This window comes from Trachemys scripta, chromosome 7, assembly GCF_013100865.1.
Source record: "Trachemys scripta elegans isolate TJP31775 chromosome 7, CAS_Tse_1.0, whole genome shotgun sequence".
Lineage (NCBI taxonomy): Eukaryota > Metazoa > Chordata > Testudines > Emydidae > Trachemys > Trachemys scripta.
Window position 1 is genome coordinate 112,394,275 of NC_048304.1, and position 23,642 is coordinate 112,417,916.

The 23,642-nt window shown below is 40.4% G+C and overlaps 1 protein-coding gene across 1 annotated transcript in view; it reads left to right on the forward strand.

Annotated features, from left to right (window-relative positions):
* SHTN1 (shootin 1) overlaps positions 1–23,642 on the forward strand; it is a 91,678-nt gene that overhangs the window by 28,923 nt on the left and 39,113 nt on the right. Inside the window, exons 4-8 of the mRNA XM_034777327.1 lie at positions 1,255–1,349; positions 3,406–3,574; positions 6,264–6,361; positions 7,336–7,417; positions 11,034–11,128. Coding sequence (XP_034633218.1) covers positions 1,255–1,349; positions 3,406–3,574; positions 6,264–6,361; positions 7,336–7,417; positions 11,034–11,128 — 539 coding nt within the window. The remainder of the gene's footprint in view (positions 1–1,254; positions 1,350–3,405; positions 3,575–6,263; positions 6,362–7,335; positions 7,418–11,033; positions 11,129–23,642) is intronic.

Consider the following 23,642-nt stretch of genomic DNA (forward strand, 5'->3'; position numbering starts at 1 on the left):
GAGAGACCCAGATTCAATTCCCTATTCTGCCACAGACTTCCTGTGTGACCTTGGGCAAGTCACTTAGAGGAGGAGATTTTTCAAGCCATAAATGGTGTCTGGTGCATAACGCTCACTGAAAGTCAATGCGCGTTAGGCACCTAACTGCCATCTGTGCTTTGAAAATCCCCTTTTAGTCCCTCTGTGCCTCAGTTCCCCCTCTGTAAAATGGGGATAATAGTACTTCCCTGTTTTATGGGGGTTTGAGGATAAATACATGTAAACATTGTGAGGTGCTCAAATTGCCTATTTCACAATCACTCTGACATGATCTCAAAAGTTCTAATGTGGATATTTCTGTTGTGTATTACTATCTGATCATCACTGTATCTTATTTAGGCCCCAGTCCCACAAAAGGATCCATGTGAGTGTTGGGGTCTGCCTATGTGTTGTAGCAGGTCTGGGAGCACAGGTTGTAAAGTCTTTAGTTTATGTTAGTACAGTGCCAGGCACAGAGAGAACTCAAGCCATAAATAATAATTAAAATACAAAAACCTTTGTCATTGCATTGTTCCAGTTGCACAGTTTAAATTACAAATAAAGTCAGGAAATGCCCAAGTTTAAGTTTCAACAGCAGTATTAACTAAGCTGTGTGGCATGCCCATTCTGTGGCTTTTATGATATAGTGTTCAGCCAACAACAGAATCCTACATTATGCCTGGAATGGTCTCCATGAAGTCAGTGAGCCCACTTGTGGAGTAAGGTACTACTCCATGTGAGTCCCCTGTGTTCTGAAGGAACTCACACTTTGGAGCAGAGACTCTCTCTCCCTCTCCCCCCTCTTCCCCCCCCGGCTTCTTTTATTTGTGTAGCACCTAGCATGATGGGGTTCTGGTCCAACTAGAGCTCCTGCGTGCTACTACAATACAATTAATAAATGATGATCATTGTCAAAATTGTCCCTTCTGGCCTTAAAAACCTGTCAATTTATGACTTGCTTTTAGCTATCTGAAACTTCTGTAATTATAATTTTGCTAGCATGGTTAATAATATTCTGATTGTTGCTTACAAAGTATATCTCTCGTTCTGTTTTCATAACCTTTCCTCTCTACATGCATTCGTATGGGCTGTGCTTTTCTGAGTTTGCAAAACCATTTTAAAACGTTATTGATGTGGAAGACGGTGTAGTCATAATCATGGGATGAGTATCAGTTACTGTAAAAAAATTAGTCAGCTTTTTCAGCTTTGTAAGAAACACATTTTCCCATTTTCTAGTTTCTCACATGGTTATCGAGGAAGTAAATTGTATGCAGAACCACCTTGAAATCGAAAAGACGTGCCGTGAAAGTGCTGAAGCTTTGGCTTCTAAGGTGAGAACAATTAATACAATTGTTCAGTTATATCTGTATTCTGATTTCATGATCTCATTCTGAACGAAGGGGGTGGGGTGTGTGTCTCTCTGTTGTGTCACACTTTGAGATATGAAATAGCTGTTTGCCTTCTTTGAGATATGAAATAGCTTTAAGATAGTAAAAACTATAATTCATATGTGAAACACTGTAAAATGTATTTGTTGTTTTGATGGAAGGTGCCGTCCTTTTAGAAGTGTCTATTTAGTTATGCTTTTGGAATAGCAAGCAAGAAACCAGTAATTCATGGAGCATTACTTTTTATAGTCCATTTTATGTGTGTTTGGGCTAAATGGTAAACAAGTTTAAAACTATCCCACATGTGACATAAAGGAATATGGGCATCTCAGTATCTGAATCAAATGAAAAAGTCGGCCAAAGCATTACATTTCAGGTGATTGTTCATGAAAGCTAACCGAGGGCAGGCAAAAGGTGACCTCCAGTGCTCTGTTGATTGCATCTAGTCTGATGAATTTACCAAGTGTGTAATTTTCTATATTCCATCTCATCAGAAGTACATTATTATTAAAGAATGTTTTTATCTCTGTATTATGTATTTTTGGTTGTGCAAAATGCATCTGAGCCACTTCATCAGAAAATGGATTACAGCAATTTTGAACCAAATTTCATTAGCAATGCCAGCTGTTTTTTTTTGCCTGCCCAGAGTACTACTTCGGATGTGGCAGAAATCACACCAACAAGAAATCTCTTTAATTTAGATGCATTAGCAATGTACTTTCCAGAGGAATTTACTTAATTGTTTGCATAATGACACGGTATTAGAATTCATAAGGTAGTCAATCAGCATATAAGAAAAGTAATTTATGTATGTAACTTTCCTCTCCTCTGTTCATTATTTGTAACATACATAGTGACACACCTGGGTGGTTAAAAGACTTGCATTGTCCTGTAGGTCTGATGTGCTTGTTAGTATGAGCAGACTAAAACGTGCAAGATTCCTCTTGCTTCCTTTATTTCAGTCTTTGGAAGTGAGATGTGTTTGAAGAGGCTTTGTACTCAAGCAAATCTCCCATTTTTATGGAAGGGAGTTTTGCCTAGGTAAAGAATTCAGGATCAGTTCCCCAGTACAGTAACGGTAGGGTATCCCTTCTAATCAAAGGAGGAAGTATGGTCACTGGCTGCATTTTTCAGATTGTATAGGCCAGGGTGCATTGCGTGTCGTTGCGGGCAGATCTGGACCTGATCTCTGTGGGGGCAGAGAGGGGTGCTTAGATGTTGGCACATGGGCATGCAAACATTGCACACCCCTTGTGCACTGTGGAGCTTAGCGTTGGGGGGCTATGTGCGTGCAGGCAGAATACAGATGTGGAGCAACCAAGGAAAGGCTGGGAGGGAGACGGAAGAATCATTTGCTATCTGGATCCTCCAGTTCTTCCTGCCAGCACCAACTCGCTCCATGGTAGGAGTGCATTTAAGCTCCCTCATTGTTCTTTCCCAGACATGCATCTGCTTAGCATCCAACCCAACTACTGGGGATGGGCATTGGCCTGTGGTTATGACCCATAGTGTATTCGATTATTTAAATTCTGTGATATGGCTGTCTTTTTACATATATTGAACCTATGTTGTTAACTCTCTGGCATCAAAATAATTAGAAGTTAATTATGACTTCTTTAGGATTAGCACTTTTATTAATGCCAATGTATGATGAAGGACAGGAGCTGAGGCAGCTATCACAATATATAGGATTAAAGTAAGCATGCTAATTAATTGATTTGAGGCTATCTAGGATATTCACTAACCAGGAGTACCAGAGAGAAACATTTCCTATATGAAGTAAGAAATGGGCCTGACTGAATCATAATGTCCGATCCAAACCACTTCAAAGTAGTAGAGGGCCAAACTTCATGGTTTGGGCCCCTCTTTAGTGTTAGGTGCTATGTTTTAAAGTAATAAAATTTTGTCTTCCTTGCTGCTGATTGTTAAATCTTCTGGTTAAAATAGAGAAGAAAAAGAATATACGTAGCTACATACTGTGTTTATCTTTACTTTTCAGTTGAACAAAGAAAATAAGACCCTGAAAAGAATTAGCATGTTGTATATGGCTAAACTGGGGCCAGATATCATTACAGAAGAAATTAACATTGATGACGATGATTCATCCACAGAAACTGAAGGTAGCTCGGGTTCGTGCAACTCGGTGCATTGTCAACAGCAAATGAAAGGTGAGTTCTGCTTTTGAATAGACCGCATTATGCAGGATAACTGTTACCATATCAAACATACATACTGTAGAACAAGTTACAATGCAATGATGGAGTAGTCCTACACTCAGGTGAGAGCTTTCAGTGTTGTTGACTCAACAAAAATAAACATTTGCATTAGTCTAGTAACAGCGATATGTCCGTCACTTGTTACTTTTTACATACACAGAAAGACTGAGGGCAGGGTCACCTATGGCATTATTTCAGCTGCTGTTTGTGTAAAGTTTCCTCAGTAGGCATATAAGGCAGTGTTCCTTGCCAGCTTTCATTTGGTATCTCTAGATTTCCTTCCATGAAAACCCTGTGTCCATCTAACTTTGCGTGAGGCACTACCAAAATAAATGGGTTAAACAGCGACTTTTGCACTGGGACAAACAGCAAAGCTTGAGGGTCACAAAGGGTGTTTATCCCAGAGAACTCTATTTTATTAGTAAGTTTCTTAGTTCCCTTTTCTTTTTTTGCAAGCAGTCCCTACTGGAATAAGAGCTTCTCTCCCAGCCTGATTCTGCATAAGCTTGTGTTGATTATGATGGCATGGCTTCTAACAAAGGGCATGTATGGATTTCCCCAATTCAGCATTATGAGACAAGTTAAAATGCTCCCTTTTTAAAAGAACCTCTACTCTTTCTAATCGCAATAGCTGTAATCCTACTACTTACAGAGTGTTTTATGGTTCTGAGCTTTAATCGTGTTAATTGCTCTCAGTTTAACTTGTGTGACCTCACTTAATTACTATACTGCTGCAGCCTATGCTAGTGAAGAAAGAGTCTGGATGTAAAGATCAGACACTGTGCAGACATGAACTAGATAATTGTCAAAACACTCCCGTGTAGTAGGGAAGTATGATTCTCCCCATTTTACCAACGAGAAAGCTGAGGCACAGAGCAGTTAAATGCTTTGTCTAACACTGCACAGCGAATCACTGTCGGAACTGGGATCAAACGCCAGAGTTCCTAGTACTTCCCCTCGGAGAAAGAAGCCAAGGATCCTGTTGGAGGTTGAGAAGAGAGGGAGCAGGGAAAGGTCTGGTTGGGTACTGAGAAGGGTACTAAGGAAGTTGAGGAGAAAATAACTGAAAGGTCAAAGGTTCAGATAAGCATGTGCACAGTGAGGGTGGAGGGAAAGGGAGGGATGCATTGTATCTCTTGTCATTGTTGAAGACCACATTTCCTTGTATAATAGCGTCTGTTTTCCAGGAGTTAGAATAGCTGGTTTCTATTCCCTGCTCTGTCACTGACTCACTGTGAGGTCTTGGGCAAGTTACAACCTCCCTGTGCCTCAGACTTTCCTTCTGCACAGTAGAAGGATAATAAATAATCCTGCCTATCTCACATGGGTGCTGGGAGTCTTCCTTAACATTTGTTAAATGTTTGTGATTTTTGAATGGAAGTGCAAAGTATTTTAGCAATGGTATAATAGTCACTGTAGTAGGAGGGGTTGTATTGTCCCACTGGCTGGAGGGAGATCACGTTTGTTTAAGCAGGGAGATCTTTGCTGATTTGCTCCAAAAACAACACACGGAAAACACCCCCAATCCTTGCCAATGTACTTGCCCAGCCACTTGCATGGAAAGTTCCCCAGGTGCCCATCCCAGAGAGAGCAGGGTGGAGGCTGCTATTCAGACAAAAAGAAAAAGTTTGAAAAGCCCAATATTTCCAGGGATTTTAAATAATTTTAATCGCTGCTCCCAATATGCAATATCCAGTATGTCCAGCAACCATCTCTGCCCAGTCTGCAATTGACTAGGAATAGATGTTGAAGCTAATGGTTTGGTATTCAAAGAGCAGCAGCACTATGAAAAATGGAAGGCAGGTGGGGAATCAGAGGGTTTGGTGAGAACTAATAGAACCAGTAAGTCTGTATCTTTGTGTCTCCTTATTTTTTAGTGTTAAGCAACAATTTTAAACTAAGCCCTTATGCTCCCAATAAGAAGTGATTGTAATCAAATGTTTTCTTCCATTGTAATTTAATTATCAAAATATGAAGTAAATTAAGAAATAAATTCCGAGGAGAAAATTACTAGAATTAGCTCTTCTATCAGTTAAAAGGTTATATGCTGACTCACTTCAAATAATGTCACAAGGGTTATAAATTGGCAGCTATTCAGGAGTATTTCTTCACAGAAAACCTCCCAAAGTATTAAGTGCCTGTTGTTTGTTTATATCTTATTGTGACAAGAAAGAGATCATGATCCGAAAGGAATTCAAGTGCATTAATTTGTTTTACAGGCAGCCTCTAAAAATATTTTTCTGTTGCCACATGGCCTCATCTTGTGAGGTGCTGAGCGTCTCCTGAGGGGACTGAGGGTCTTCAGCATCTGGCAGCATTGCACCCATAATAGCATATTGCTTTGCAGAAAGAGTTTTCAGCAGAAGGCAATAAAAACAAAGACACAAGAACTGGACAAGGGAGATTACCTTGGTAGAGCAAATCTGAAACTGTAGCCACGTTGCAGATCTGTTGTATGACACCTAAGAGAAGCATGTGTCTGTGTATGTATTTATGGAACCTAGGCTATGACTAATATTTTGTCTTTGCAGCCCAGTGTGTTTCATGCTCGGCTGTATCCACATAATTGTTGGATTCCCCACCCCACCCCCTCGAGTATAAGATGAAAAATATTTTTTTTTTTCCCCTCCTGAAAATGTAGAGCTGCGAGATCAAATTATATCTGTTCAGGAGCAAAAGAAGACCTTGGCCATTGAACTGGAAAACCTGAGGCGCAAACTTGTAGAAGTAATTGAAGAAGTATGTATTGTAGCATGGAAGGCGAGACCATTAGTGTGCATTCAGTACCTTTTGTATGTAGTGTTGGTTGAAAACTGTCAGTTGTGAAGTTAATTGAATACTATCTAATCGGAGGGTTCACCAACCTTGTTGTACTATGGACCACTTCGTAAGAGACAGGTCCTTTCATTGACCACCTTAATGTATCCCCCAACTCCCAAATTATTTGATTTTGTGTGGATGTCCAGGAAGGGCTTTGTGGACCAAGGATTGTTATTCTCTGGTCTAAACTGTGGTGTTGTCTGCGTTGGATCTTGCCCTGATTTTTAGCCATCAGCAGTCACTCACCAATGTAACTAGACAGGCAAAGGGGCTGTTTTGAGCCGATGGCATATAGAACTAAACCAGTTTCAAACTGGGGTAAGCTATGTACTGATGCAAATCACAACTTATAATCATTTGTCCTGTCTGCCCTACACCTGCATTCAATATTCCAAGCAACAGCTCTTGGACAATAAACAGAGACATCCTCTCTCTCCCCTTGTCTCTCCCCCCCGACCCCAAATTGCATAACTAGCTTGCCTGTGTTAAAATTCAGTCAATAGTGGGTAAGCGAATAACTTTTTAATCTTTTACCTTGGAATCTGTCAGGATAAAGACAATGTAGAAGTACAGATATGTTGAATTTGCTGCTGTAATTGGTGTGTGTCATGAAAGTGGGCAATGCAATCTTCAAAAGACCAATTTGGTTCTGCAGTACTTCATAACGTTTGAAAACAATATTATCTCGAGGAGAGAAATATCAATGAGTCAGGTGGGGAACTCCCTTAAACCCCTTTGAAAATTACTTTCGGCTTCAGATTGTAAGCCCTCCAGTCAGAAATCAACTATTTAAAGTAAATCTGCATGTAAAATAAGATGCAATAATATATTATGTTGTTAATTAGATTCTCACTAATTTATTATTAATCTGTGTCTCATTTATACCCTTCTAGGTAAATAAAGTAAAGGAAGAAAAAACTGTTCTGACAGCAGAAGTTCATGAACAAAGGAAACTATTGGAAAAATGTAACCGAGGTGCGTGTTCTCAATATTGTTTTTTCACCATCTTCCTCCCTTGCTACTTTATCGCCAGATAATCTGCAGAGCTTTTTCTTAAATTGTGTTGTAATTTATCTTCTTAGTGACTGAAGTGACATTCGGGCCATGTTGTGCTAGGCACTGTGTAAACACGTAGGAGACAGTCCTTTCTCTAAAAAATCTCATTCTTTAAATAGTCAAGACAGGTGAAAGGTGTGAGTGATGGGGAACCAAGGCACAGAGAGGTTTAAGTGAATTTACCCAGGTTTTCAGAGGGAGTCTGTGGCAGAGGTGGAAATTAAACCCAGATCTCCTGAGTCCCATTTTGTTGTCTTAACCACAAGGACCAACCTTCCTCTTAACTTAGGAACTTAATTTTAAATATCTACAATTCCTGATGCATTGCAGTTTTACATTCAAAACAGCACACACAAGGGCTACACCCATCAATATTCAAAGTGAGCGATCTTCCCCACTCATACACCATTTCCTGTTTGAAGTCTTCTCCAAATCATTCCCCCACAATCATTCTCCACCAACTCCCATGGGAAAACAGGTAGGTAGGTCCTGCAGCACCCCCCCCCCAAAATCTTCTGACTCAGGCTACTACACACAAAGGAGCACAGTCTTCTCACAGAATGTTCTTTGACAAGCTCTGTCCTTTTACACCGAAAGGGACTATTAATTTGAATCCATCAGCTGGCGAGTGTCACACTGACAGACAGATGTGGTCTCTCAAGTAGTGGGGATTCCAGACAATTTATGATGTCATAGGAAGATGTACACAGGATCAGCGTAGTCTGTCCCCTTCTACAGTGTTGTGAAATTCGGGATTCTGCTGTTGGCTTGAATATTTAGCAGGAAATGCTTGTATTTGTTGTTGTTTTGTGAATCCCACAGGCTGTTATTGAGCACAGGGAAAGAGTTTGCAGAAACATCAGTGGGCTTTCTGGAAGCTTTCATAGATCATGTAAGAACAATAGAACGATGGAACAAATTGCCTAGGGAAGTCATGGAAGCTCCTTCACTAGAGGTTTTCAAAAAGAGGCTGGATAGCCATTTGTCTTGGTGGTTTAGTCACAATAAATCCTGCATCTTGGCAGGGGCGTTAGACTAGATGACCCTTGTGTTCCCTTGTAACCCTGTGGTTCTGTGATTCTATGTATTTCCTCACTTTCACTTGCAATTCCATTGCTCGAGCATCCGAGAACGTGAAGGCAGCACTTTGAGGACTCTAGAGGTACGTCTACATGGCAAGCAGAAACACACAACAGCGAGTCTAAGAGCCCAGGCCTACAGACTTGGGCTTGTGGGACTCAAATTACAGTCCTAAAAATAACTGTATAGACGTTCCAGTCCAAGCTTGAATGTCTAGACAGCTCTTTTTAACGCTGTAGCATGAGCCCCATATCCCTGAGTCTGTAGTCTTGGGCTCTGAGACTCGCTGTTGCAGGTTCCTGCTTGCCATGTAGAAGAACCCTAAAAGCATCATCAGCGTGATAGACTGTGCCAAGGAAGTGTCTGCTGGCATGATGTGATGGATGAAAGCAGGAGCTCTTCTTAACGCCTTCTACAATGTTTTGTTGAAATATCTTCATGTGCTTGAGCAGAAGGGCAATCCATCTGCCTAGATCCAACGGAGTAGGCTAATACCAGACCAGTGTCTAGTATAGCAATATATTTGTTATTTGAGTGGTGATGCACATAGTAGAAATGCCCTACCACCTAGAAGATAGGATACATAGGCAGACAAAATTACTTGACCATACACTGATCCCTCTGTCCTTTGTGTGAGCTAGCAGAGCGCTGGAGCTTACCGATTTGCTAGTTCTCATACACTCTATTCCTGTTAGCTCTTGTATACCATGCAGCTCTGTTGCAGAGTTCTGTAGATGCAGAAGGAATAAATTATTCTGGCCAGGATTGGTGAATTATCGTAAATTTTTTCTAATTGTTTTGTTCAAGAATTTTCTTTTTTAAATGTAATTTGAGAATCAGTTGGATTTTAGCAGCCTATAATCCATGTCACAAAGTACCACTGACAGTGCTTTGCTTTAGACATAGTTAAGCTTGTCTCCAAAGAGGCAGGGGATTTACCGAGGGTGGTGTTTGAAATAGTATGTCATTACTCTGAAAACCAGTCCTTAGTCAGTTAGAGCTGAAGTGCATTGAGAGAGCAATGTGTGCAAGTAGTCATTAAGAGACTTTTTTTAAGGGTTTATTGATATTACTCACAGGTCAGGATTGAGGTGTATGGGCAGAACAATATGAGGAAGTTTGCACAATGCCTGGCCTCACTATGGCTATTTTTTTTAGCCAGCAATATCAGTCTCACTTGCATAACCATTGTTTTAATACGTTACACTCAATAGTACTGATATTACCTTCTTGTTGCAATCTCATTGGTCTCTGATGTAAAGAGACCCCTTGATACAGAGCCACTAATCTCTGGTAGCCAAATGTGAGTTTCCTGGAAATGCGTGCTGCTTTACAAAATATGCAACAATCGTTTATGGATTGAGTATTACGCGTATAGGGCTAGATGGTGGAGCATGCTGACACAGGGGAATAGGACCCCATTTACATCCTTGTGCTTGTTACAGGGTTACTTTAGTCCAGGTATGACAGAGTAAGTACTATTGTGCACTTGCTTATTCCTTCCTGTAATACGTGGGTGGCGGAATGGGCAGAGCCTCATCTTATCCCTTGCTCACTGGTATGCAACAACACTGAAATAACAATCTTTATCTAGAAATATTGCAACATCGTTACCAGAGAAAAAGAGGAAGAGGTAGGAGTATGGAGAGAAGCAAAACATGGGCTGATTTTTTTCTGAGCTTAACAGCCTCATGGAAAATAGGAATGAAATTTAAGCCAGAGATCTTTCTTTTTAACTAGCCACAGTGGTGGGTGCCATTATTAAAAGCCTAGATGGATGGATAAAGGTGTTGGGGGAATAGCATATTTGGTAGGTCTTAATACATGAATAAGTATTGTTGGAAATTTTATGGGAGGAAAAGTTAATTTAGAGAATTTGATATGGTATATAGTCAACTTCGCACCGTGTACTGCCAGCCTTACAGGACATGAGAAAAATAATAGAAATAATGTCCTTTTTTTATGTTTATATAACAAGAAATATCCCAAAGTACTTTCCAAACATTACAAACTTGGGATGTGTATGTACACATGGGGAGCATATGCACCCGTACATAAATTATAAGTAAATTGTATGTATCATTTCACCCACCATTGAAAGGTAGCCATCTCTGGGTGGAGTTTAACTACGTAGCAGTCCATAGCAACACTACACAACAGTTTAGGACCAGAAGGAAATAATGCAGTATCTAATAGTTCAATGATTACGCATATAAAGAGGAAGTCTAGGGAAGAAAAGGAGGGCAAAACAAAATCAGAATAGTATAGGTGGTTGGAAATGAATGTAGAAATATGGACATATAGAACTACACATTTTTATATTCTTTGTAAGTAATCAAAATATATTGAGCAATGTTGTCCCATTGCCTGATAAAACAAACTGTATATTTGTTAATTTCTTTGCTAGCTCGTTTTTATTCAGCTTTGTCTGTTTTTGTTTTTGTTTTTTAAATAGTGTCTGTACTGGCAGTGGGAGAATATGAAGAACTCCAGGAAAACTTTGAGTTGGAAAAGAATTTACGGAAGAAAGCGGAGTCATTTGCACAAGAGGTGGGTAGATCAACAGAAATCCTGCAGATGAAGGAATTCCATAAAATATGGGTCTTGTAAAATACAAAGAGGTGAGAACAGGTTTTGATGGTTTTATGGCTAAAGCAGACTGGAGCCCAGACCTCTTACAGACCATTTCTATGGCCTTGAGCAAGTCACTTAACCTTTGTCCATCAGTTTCCCCACCTGTAAAATTGGTCTAACAATACCTACTTCACAGGTATGTTTAAGGAATAATTCTACAATGTTCATAAGACACTTTAGGATCATTACTTGGTAAGTGCCTTAGAAGTGCAAACTATAATACATTTTACCAATGCAATTTATTAATATAAATGTAACATTTCCCTCTATTTCATTTTTTAATTTTGCTATTAAATTTGAGATGGCTCAGACAGTCATAACATGAGAATTTATATTCCCAGAATATCGGCTTAATGTTGCAAGGACGACTTTCTTTTTTCACTCTGGCTTGGAGTGGAATACTTTTACTCGCAAAATATATGAACCCAGCCAAAGAAATATGACACTGCACAATATTCAGATATATGCAAATATGTCTGCAGTTCAGAATATGTCTTCAGAGAAGACCCAGTGTTGGTGAAGATTTCAAACAATCATCTCTGCGGGGGAGAGGCATAAATAGATTTCAGTGTTGTGAAAATACAAAGAAGAAAATGAGCTTTGAGAGAACATTATGAAATGTCTGTGATAACTGTCCCAATACCCTCTTGGTCAGTGGGTTTCAACCTGTGGTTGGACGGCCCCTGGGGGTCTGCAGACTCTAATATTTCCAAAAGGATCCACACCTCCATTTGAAATTTTTTAGGGGTCTGCAAATGAAAAAAGGTTGAAAACTACTGTTCTAGGTGGCAGTATTGTTCACCATGGGAATTCTGATAAACTCTAGCACAATCTTGCCAATCCCAAGCACTGAAAAGTCGTGAGATTGGCTTAAAACTCATGCAGTTTAAAAAAATAATGTTCTTCTTTGCGTCCTGGTTTTTGAGCTTTAGGGTACACATGGGTTATGTTATCAAGCATTTTCTCCATAACTATGTAGGCTAGAAAACTGTTTTTTTAATAGAAGCTGAGATTCTCAAATAATCATGTGACTCTGGAACCCAGGGTTTTAAGGAGAACACCAAATATTGCAAGACTCATAGTAAAATAAGAGTTGGCAAAACAGCAGTGTTGTGAACGGTAGAAGTATGTTAGGTCTGATTTGAAATGTCCATTCAATTTTGAACACCTGGGTGCAGGCAGGCAAATAGAATGTGCTTTCCTGGGCACTAAATTTCTTTTGGGCAACTGGCTGGCTTTTTATTTTCTTTTAACCAAGTCTTTCAAGAAATCTCTGCTTGATAACTCCTGCGCATCTAACTACACCCACTATGCTAGTGATCATATTGTGTGGTAAGGGTATTTTTTGACTGGGAGATTACGGAAGCGAATGGATGTGTTTATTGGATGCAGTGTTTGCCAACTACACCTTTGTCTTGGTCTGGATATTCATAATGCTTCATAGATGAAGAGAGTCATAGAAAAAGTTGTTTCTTCAAAAAAAAAAAAACCTCCAAATCCCCCAGGCTTTGTTGATCTGAGAGCCCTAGGTAGGCTATGAATGAACTTTAAAGAACTGGGAACTCTTTAGGGGAAGAAGACACTGTGAGTATAGCCCAAAACCACACAGTGCTATGCTTTGTCATTCTGCTGCTGGTCATTGGGCCATATACAGAGGTTGATGAGCCTGCTACGGCCTTGGCAAGCTCAGTAGGTGGAGGCACATGCTTTTAGAACGAGAGGTACCAGGTTCAGTCTCCCATCCCAACAGCCCAGAAGCCAAGAGAAGGTCTCTGCTGACAGCATGACGCTTATAAGGCTTTCCAGCTCCAAAACTAGTGTGCATTGCTGCTGCACGCACAGCAAATCACTGCTTCTAGTTCCTGTTCAGCCTTGTATTTGAACAATTGGCCCAGCTATTCATTAGTACAAATATTCAAGGAGAAAGATAAGAGTTTCAAAGACAAGAGTGTATAGGGCCAGACGTTAAAGGGTAGTTAGGTACCTTAAGACACAGATGGGTGTCTAGTGGGATTTTCAAAAGCATCTAGGCATTTAACTCCCAATGATTTCAAAGCTGTAACAATTGACTTCAGTTTAGGATCTGTCCCATTGACTTCAATGGGACTGCTTCTCTGAATCAGCAGCACTCATGTATTTAAGGCTTTGCAGGATTGGACCATCTAGATTGAAATGAATGACCTATGGTTCCTTTGAAAACTGTATCAAAAAAAGACTAGTGGAGGCAACAGAAATAGAGTAAGAATACGTCGAAGGAGGCCAGCATTTGCCAGAGAAGATTCCAGTGTTTATTTGTCTGGAGGTGGTTGGTCTGGTTTTGGTTTTGGTTTTTTTCCCCCCCATATATTTATAAATAAAATCGTCAAATACAGGCATCTGCCATCTTCTGATACACATCACAATCAGCTCAACAAGCACACTGCCCCTTTTGCATTCCTATGCATCATATCCACACTGAAAATAGAAAAGTGAGAACAGGATGACCGTGAACCACTCTAAAAAGAAAAGCCTTCATTAGACAGCTGGCAGGTTATCAAGTGTCATTGGCTATACATTTTTTTTTTCCAGAGAATTACAACCTGTTGCCAAGCACAATCCTAATGAATATGTCAACAAGAACAATAACATGCTGTGCTAGATCTGCAACACATCATTCTCCAGGAAAGATGTCTTACGCTGTTACTCTAATTTAAAAAAATATATAAATAAAATTCTGCTCCCAATAATCCCAGAAACTGTGGAACAATGTTTCAACTACTTAAACTAGTAAAGAATAGTAACAGTAAGGACGTGTCTACATGGAGACTTTGTGCGCAGCAAGGTGGGGTGTGAATCTACAGCGCTCTACCTTGCCATGTGCTAACTGGCCATGTGGACCCTGCTACTGTGCAGTAAACGTTCCATGATGTACTTTAGCTTTACTGCTCTTTTGAAATGGAAAGCACCCTGGCTTGCCGTGCACTGAGGCCCAAATTTTTAAAGGTATTTAGTAGGGTTGTCAAGTGATTAAAAAATTAATTGTGATTAATCACACTGTTAATAATAGAATACCACTTATTTAAGTATTTTGGGATGTTTTCTACATTTTCAAATATTGATTTCAATTATAACACAGAATACAAAGTGTACAGTGCTCATTTTATTTTTGATTACAAATATTTGCACCGTAAAAAACAAAAGAAATTGTATTTTTCAGTTCACCTAGTACAAGTATGGTAGTGCAACCTCTTTATCATGAAAGTTGAACTTACAAATGTAGAATTATGTACAAAAAATAACTGCATTCAAAAATAAAACAATGTAAAACTTTAGAGCCTAAAAGTCCACTCAGTCCTATTTCTTGTTCAGCCAATCACTCGGACAAACAAGTTTGTTTATATTTGCAGGAGTGTTGCCTGCTTCTTGTTCGCTATGTCACCTGAAAGTGAGAACTGGTGTTCTCAGGGCACTGTTGTAGCCAGCATCACAAGATATTTACATGCCAGATGCGCTGAAGATTCATATGTCCCTTCATGCTTCAGCCTCTGTTCCAGAGGGCATGCGTCCATGCAGATGACGGGTTCCGCTCTATAACAATCCAAAGCAGTGCGGACTGACGCATGTTCATTTTCATCATCTGAGTCAGATGCCACCAGCAGAAGGTTGATTTTCTTTTTTGATAGTTTGTGTTTTGTAGTTTCTGCATCAGAGTGTTGATCTTTTAAGACTTCTGAAAGCATGCGCCACACCTCATCCCTCTCCGATTTTGGAAGGCACTTCAGATTCTTAAACCTTGGATCGAGTGCTGTATTTATCCTTAGAAATCTCACATTGGTACCCTCTTTGCATTTTGTCAAATCTGCAGCGAAAGTGTTCTTAAAATGAACATGTGCTGAGTCATCATCCAAGACTACTATAACATGAAATATATGGCAGAATGCAGATAAAATAGAGCCAGAGACCTACAATTTTCCCCCCAGGAGTTCAGTCACAAATTTAATTAACGGATTATTTTTTTAACAAGCGTCATCAGCATGAAAGCATGTCCTCTGGAATGATGGTCGACAAATGAAGGGGTATACGAATGTTTAGCATATCTGGCATGTAAATACCTTGCAATGCCAGCTACAAAAGTCCCATGCAAACACCTGTTCTTACTTTCAGGTGACATTGTGAACAAGAAACGGGCAGCATTATCTCCTGTAAATATAAACAAACTTCTTTGTCTGAACGAGAAGTAGGACTGAGTGGACTTGTATGCTCTAAAGTTTTGCATTGTTTTGGTTTTGAGTGCAGTTATGTAATAAAAAAAAATCTACATTTGTAAGTTGCACTTTCACAGTAAAGAGATTGCACTACAGTACTTGTATGAGGTGAGTTGAAAAATACTATTTCAATTGGTATTCTATTGTTTAACAATGAGATTAAAATGGCGATTAATCGCGATTAATTTTTTGAGTTAATCGCGTGAGTTAATTGCGTTTAATCGACAGCCCTAGTATTTAGGCATTACTGCGCTCACTGTTGCAAGGCCTACCTGGCTTGAAAGTCTAAATCTCATTTTCAAAAGGATTTAGGTAGCTAGGAGCCCGAATCCCATTGACAGTCCGGACCTGTGTCTCTGTGTGGACACGCCCATAGTCTTGAACCTCTGCGCAGAGTTATGTTTCAGTCAGGTACAGTTCAGTTGCTAAGCCCTTAATTATTTGATTAATGCGTTTGTAACCAAAGCAGATTTAGATTTACGTGATACAGAAGAGAGTGCTTGTACATGAACCAATACCAACTAGAGTAAATCTAGCAGCCTCCCGCAAATGACAGGAATGACCAGTCAAAAGAGAAATAAAAATCATTCACTGAACAGAACAAAAATCATTCTTTCTTATATGACCCTCAGCACACACCCTTCCCACCACAAAAGCCTAGGGAAAGAGATGGTCTTTGAAGCATACTCTTAGGGTCTATTTGGACCAAGAAGGGGAGAATTTTCCAAAGTCCTGAGGCTCTTGAACAACATCTTGCTAGCTGACCCTCTTCTTTTAAAATCAAGGGACACGGAGCTTGAATGCTTCCACTGGTCACAACTGTGGAAGTATGGCAAGGTGAGATGGGCAGTCTCAGGTAGGAGCCTGTCTGGCCATTTATGGCCAGTTGAAGTCAATGGGAATCTTTCCATTGGGTTATTTTTTTTTTCTTTTTTTTTTTTTAGGAGTTTTGAATCAGGGCCTAATAATATTTTATAAATCAAAAACCATACCTGAAACTCCACTTCTGTGTATTCAAAACAAAAGCAGTTACAGATGTGGAAACTGAAGTGAATTATTGTCTCTCTCTATATAATAAAAATATTTACTTCTAAATGTCTTGCTCTATATACTTTGTTCTTAGGATAGTTTAACTTACTCATCACACTTACTACAGGTAAATGGCAGCAATTTTTCTCCTCCTTTAAGTCTCCTGGGACTATACAATTGCTGCTGTTTTATTACCATTTCCCCCCATTTTGCCTGCCATTATGTCCATATAATTTTTATATCCTGAAAACCAACATATAGGATTACTAAGGATCACCTTTCATACCCTACATTTTGCTAAGTCTTTTGCACTTCTTACCACTGCTTTAGCTTTCCCTTCGGAAGTGCAGCATAGTTATTTACTTCTGAATACTGGATGATGCAGAGATTGTTGTCTCTGTCAGAGATAAGCCATTTGTATCTACAGAGCTAGGATATTTGTCAAAATGTACAGGGACACTGTCTGGTATTATGGACCCAGAATTTTAAACTGAATGAAAAAAGGCAAAACAGAACCTACAGAACTGAAATATTTTCTTATATGAAAAAATTATATGTAAGCTATGTTTTAGTATAGATTCAAATTTTGCCCTGCAAAGTTGTTACCCAAATGTTGCAGTATTGTGCCAGTGCACCGGAACATAAAAGTGAAATTGACTGTAGAAACTGGCATAAAAGTGTAAGTAATTACTTTTTTTACTTTACTGAATTCTGACAACGAAGAAAGACTAAGCAAAGAAAACAAGTGGCAAAAAGTAATGTATATGTATAAATTCTTTTCCCTCTTAAAAGGGGGACTATCATCTTAAAATCACTCCTTTATTAATTTTTAATCTGTTGTTAGAAATAACACCTCAGATTATTTTGTTTTTTCAGTTTGATTTACGTTATGCATTTGACAGCATAACCTACTGGTCAGTGTGTGTTGCATCTCCTCCTTTGAGACCAACCCATAGAGCAGTGTTTCTCAAACTGGAGTCGCCGCTTGTGTAGGAAAAGCCCCTGGCGGGCCGAGCTGGTTTGTTTACCTGCTGCGTCCACAGGTCTGGCTGATCGTGGCTCCCACTGGCCACAGTTTGCTGATCTGGGCCAATGGGAGCTGCTGGAAGCAGCGCAGGCTGAGGGATGTACTGGCTGCCGCTTCCAGCAGCTCCCATTGGCCTGCAGTGATGAACCGCGGCCAGTGGGAGCCGCGATTGGCCGGACCTGCGGACGCGGCAGGTAAACAAACCGGCCCGGCCTGCCAAGGGCTTTCCCTACACAAGCAGCGACACCAGTTTCAGAAACACTGCCATAGAGGATATGGGTCTGTCACAGCTCTCATGTGGCGAGCCTGACTCTTTAGCTCAAGTGCTATACTTAAGCTTTTCAGCACTAGAGGTCCCTTGTTTAATCCCTGGTGTGCAAGCCAAGATAGCAGCAATTAGTATGAAGTTCATTTTACTGTTTCCCCTGTATATTCTGTTTCCCCAGTTGTTAGTTTTGGTCTTTCATGAGCAGCAGGGGAGAGAAAAACATGTTAAAATATTGGAAAATATGATTATAAAATCAGCATTTTTAGAGGGACTCAGGGACAGGAGTATTTGAAACTACTTTTAATAATTTTGACATCGATTTCTAGCTGGTATCCCTTTAATAATCTGAGGTGGTGCTAAATGCACAGACCAGGACCCTGCAGTCACATCCATGTAAGCAGATCCTTGCAATTATGTGAAGCTAAGTGGGGCTTCATGTGGACACAAGAATCCATTCACACAGCTGACTGCAGGATTGGGGTCGTAAAAGAAATGTGTTTAACAAAATATGATTTTTAACCCATTGGTTGGATATGATTTTGTAATGATTGCATTATGTTAGCTCTGGCATTTTGGGAAGAGGCCGAGTGGGGGTGGGGCTTTAGGGGAAGAGCCGAGCAGGAGCGGGGTCTAGGGGCAGAGTGCGGGCAGGGCCTTGGGAGGAAGAGGCCGAGTGGGGGTGGGGTGAAGCGGCAGGCGGGGTGAAGCGACCAGTGGGGCCTCGGGGCACAGCAGGGGGCAGGGCCCCAGTTCGGGTGCTGGGGCCCACAAAAGATTAATCCGACCCTGTGGGTGTTGAGGACCCCCTATTTTTTTCGGTGGCCCCAGAGCACCTACGGAGTCAGCGCCTATGCCAGAAATATCTTTTGGGATGTCTTGAAGCGCTCTGATGTCTCATTTTGTCAGTCAGGTGGGTTTTTTCTTTATAACTGTAGAATATGTGATAAAAATTTTGCTAAATGGAATAGAACTTGCTTTGAGTATATCAGGAACATACAGGCCAGTGGAGCGAGTGTTCATTCTGATGAACAGTATTTGGAGTGAGTGTAGATGCTGTCAAAGCCATTCTTTTGCTCAAAGTTAACATTAACCACACTTGTTCAGAGCTTCATGATAAATTTATTCAGAACTCTGTTACTGGAAATAAGCCACCACTCTGAGTAATATGCATGTGTCACTGTTGAGTAATGACCTGCCAATAGTAATGCCAGCACATACGCTTTATCATAGTGCACTTCTGTCTTTTGTATGACTATTTTGTGAGCCAAGAAATATTGTCCTGGCTTTTTATTTTGACAATAGAGGCCCTTTACCTAGAGGGTGGGTGGGTCAGTCTGTCTGTCTGTCTATCTATCTAATCTAGATTGAACACCTGCAGCGCCTCTTAATTTCAGTGGGAGCTATTCATGTCCAGTAGGTGCAGGATAGGGCCCGCCCATTCAAATCAAACCCTTCCCTGCATGGTTATGCATCTCCCAGGTGACACTCTGAGGGTACCATTACTACTGAGATAGCAGGAGTCAGGAAACCGTGCAGACAGCTGGAATACGGTGCATTTATGTGTGATGCTCCTTATGCCCCTTGTCTTTGCTATAAGTGATGAGGATCTGCCACTGAAGTGCAGGCAGTTGGGAGGGGAATATGAGAGCTAGGTGCAGGTGAGAGAGAGCGAGCGCACACACATAAGAATGAGAACACTTGAAAATCCAAGCTTTTGATTAAAAAAAAAAAAAAATCCAGTGCAGCTTTAATTATAGTCGTTCTGCTAGCACCACCATAATATGTATTTAATTAATCAAAAATGATGTAACTTCAAACATTAGAATTCATTCTCTTTAGAGGTTCTAAAGAAACTGAGTAAATATTGTCAGCTGTGGTGAGGAAGGGGGGAGAAAGGAAAAGGGTTTAAAGTGAGTCATCCTTTGTAAAAGCTACAAGAATCTGAATAAAAGAACTAAATAAATGGGGGGGGGGGGGGGAAAGGGAGGGGGGATGGATGAGGGAATAGAAAATCTGTATCCACCTGAATAAGCCAGGGCTGTTAACCTAAGGATCTTGGCAAGCATAATCAAAATGCTAGTGTCATGTTTTAAGAGACATTTTAAGATTTATCAGTTTTTTGTGAAATGCTATACAAGAAAACAAAGGCACATAGAGGGGATCTTGAAGGCCACAGCAATAATGTAGAGGCTAGACCTGAAAAGCAATATTCCGCAAAGGAAAGAAAACTGTGTTAGGTACCATAAACACAAATGAAAAGGAAGATATGACAGTGCTGGAAAGCGGGAGGGGTGTAGGAAGCAGAGCTTAGGAGCTTGATGCTACAATCGCATTTGCTTAATAAAATATATAATATTAAAGATTTATTAAGCACGTATCTTGCCTTGCAATGATACTTGTAAAGTACTTGTAGACACTTTGTTAGCATCTCTCATTGGCTCCTATGCAAGACCTGCACCTGAAATTACTTTTGAAACCTTGCTGAAAGAAACAGGCTTCTGTAAATGTTTACAGTGAGCAGCAGAATGGTTTGGATTATATATTTTTATATTTTAAGAGGCCAACCTAGGCTTTACCCAGAGGTAAATTCACATTTTATAGTCCCCTTTTTAATATAGGTTTTAAAAAAACCCTGTATCATGCCTTGCCTGCAGCTTGCTTTAATTTTCCTCTCAATCCCTGACCATTACAGATGCATTTTAAGTGTGTATATACAGTACAATGTGTCTGTATCTATACATCAACTGTACAGTACAGTGTCTGTATTTAACTTTGTTACCTTCAGGATGCCCCTTCTCATTATGGGGCCCTGTGAAAGTGCTTGGTTGGCACGTTATTTAATCCAGGATTGAACCTTCCTATATAAAAAGGACAGATGCTGTTATTATTTTTGTGACTCTTAAGAAGGACTGTCATAATTGCTACAAAGGATGATGACCTGTGCCCCTCATGAGATTGCATGCAATTGAGTCAGAGATCTGAGTGTGTTGAGCTGCACAAGAACTCTTGTTTAGAGCCATTAATAGCATTTGAGTCATTTATAATGACCATGTGGCATGTCTGCAAGTGGATACCGTTAAGACCTGTGCTCCTGGAAAGACTTTTCTGTTATGCGTACCTGCATCTATGTATTACCAAGGACAGTTTAACAAAAGCTGCTATGTAATAATTAGGCTTGGCAGAATCAAACTTTAATTTTTGATGGATAATATCTGTTTATTTTTAAGCATTTTTTTTATTTAAATGTTCACCATTGCAGGGAATAATGGGGGGAGTCAGACAAGAATTATTTAATGACAGTAGATGTTGAGATTCAAAAAGTCAAAGCTTTGTAACTGTTAAAACACAAATTGTCAACATATCATGTCAAACTATAGAAAGTAAATATCCTTACATCAAACTTTAATAATTTTTCCAGCAGCATTTTTCTTTGTCTGTAAATTTTGGTTATCTACTGAGGAAATATTTGTATGTGTATATGACAAAATCGACATTTACCCGATAAGGTAATCCTACTAAGTCTAGTAACAATAATTAATTCACTGCCTAGCTGGTTGAACTGAAAATAATTGAAACAGGAGGGATATGTTTAGGCCTTAGACCCTGGGCTTGAATCTTGCCACCTTTAGAGCATGATACAAGACTAATCTCTCTCATCAATCTTTCATCTAAGAACAAAGTTGTGAAATGGCCACAGCTGTGTGCGCTAGGAAGTGTACCACCTAGATCTGAGTCCTCTGAAGTCAGCCATTTAATCTGTTGGGAAGAGGGTTAAGAGATTTGCTCCTCTTCCAGGAAGCATCTGATCTGTTTCTAAATGGATTCAGTGGCATCCGAATACAACAAGGCTGGGTGCTTTAGGAATATATAGAATAATATAATCCATTCTATATGATGCTAAAATGGGAAAATGTTAACTGGAGAACATAAATAAGTAGCAGTAAGAGATTCTCTTTTTTGGGACTTGTGGGCGATGATGCATTATCCTATAGATGTAAGATAATTGATATGACTTGGTGATGAATTTCTCATACTGAGAAGACTGTAAGGATGTGTAATGGAGCACGCACCTCCAAGTGACCAGGAGTGGTACCACAGTCCTTTTCTCGCCCCTAGTGTCCCTTGCAGGCTGCCAGCCAACCTTGGGAGGCCTTCAGTAGCTTGGCCCTCTGGCCAAGTCGCAATGTCTGAGTGAACCCCTTCTCCTGGGGTATTAAAGAGTCCAATACATAAATAAACCATCTCTCTGCCCTTGCTAGGGTCTTCAGCCCCAATTTGGGGACCTTTAAATGCAGCCCCTTGTTCGGAATATCAAATAAGCCCTGTCCCCTTCTTGAGGTCTACACCACTTTACCTATGGTAGCTAGGGAAAGTCAGGCCTGCCCAGTATTCCAGGTTCCAACCCAGGGACTGTATACACAGTAGCTCACATGCTGCTCAACTTCAGTCCTTCACTGCTATTTCCTAGGGCCTCTTCCTACTGGGACCCTTTATCCCTAGCCCTATCTCAGGTCCTTCTCTCCCAGCTAGGTAAGCTTAGCCAGCCATAAATTCTGACTATCAGGCTCCTTTGGCCAGAGAGGAGTACCCTTCTTCACTCCACTGGGCCCAGCCAAGAGTTGACCTGCTGAGGCTTTGCAGCTCCTTTTATCTGAGCCTGCTGGGCTCTGATTAGCTGTTGTTAGCCCTTGGCGTAGCAGGTCTCTCTAGTTTCCAAGATGGATGCTCCAGTGAGGCTTCTCTAGGCAGGCCTGGAGGACTTACCTTTCCTGCTCTTTTCCTCCCACCCTTCAGCTTCCTGGGGTGGGATGTGGCAGAGCAGTGGGGTCTCCAGTAAGGGGCCATGAAGGCCTGGTACACCCCGTCACAGTGTGATGCTGTGTTTTTGTGGGTGCTACCGTTCTGGTAAGGATTCAGCCATCTGCAGCTTAAAATGCAATCTCTGAATGACTGCTCAGGGAAAAGTATGCAATGGGCAAGGAACAAGGCAGTAAATTTAGTTGAACTAACTACAACTGCTGCCTTGTTCTCGGTGAATTAGGCCACTTTCCTTTGACCCATAGAATTAATAAATGCAGCACTTGGCACTTTGTATAGAACGTATCCTCTTAAAAAGGTTGTACAGGTTGAACCTCTCTAGTCCAGCACCCTGGGGACCTGACCGATGCCGAACCAGAGAATTTTCTGAACCACAGGAGGTCAATATTGTAGCGAGCGGGTCTCTTTTTATTTTTATCTCGCCGAGGCGAATAAACGGAACAACACTTGCAATACCGCCTAGCCAAGGCTTACCAGCTCTCTTCATAACAAAGTGTTGTTGCACAATTTTACTGTATTGGCACAAGGAAATAAGTAGATAAAGCATGAAAAACATAAAATGAAATCATGCCGGACCACGGATGTTGCCGGACCAGAGAGTGCTATACTAGAGATGTTCAACCTGTACAACTATTAACTAATTAATAAAATACCACCAAATTTGATACTGTCCTTAACAAAGTACAAAATTAATATAATCCTTTAAAAAATGAACCACAAAATAATAAAATGTTATGAACAACTAGACAACACAAGCAAAACTGTGACCAGCTCTATGTGCAAGTTGTAATTTAGCCTATAATGAAGGGGGTCATTTACTGGAACATTCTGAAAATTGTGCCAATATTTAATATTCTGAATGTGTACATATGTAGGGAAACACATGGCTTTAAAGTGTTTTTCTTTATCTTGCTGAGCTGCAGCGTGGGGGGTTAGTTTTGAAAGTCTCCTAATTGGAATCTGGATGTTACCTAGATGAGGATCAAAGTTCTCAGCATTACATTTTAACTCTTCTAAACAAGAAGAATTCCCTCTTCAAATTTG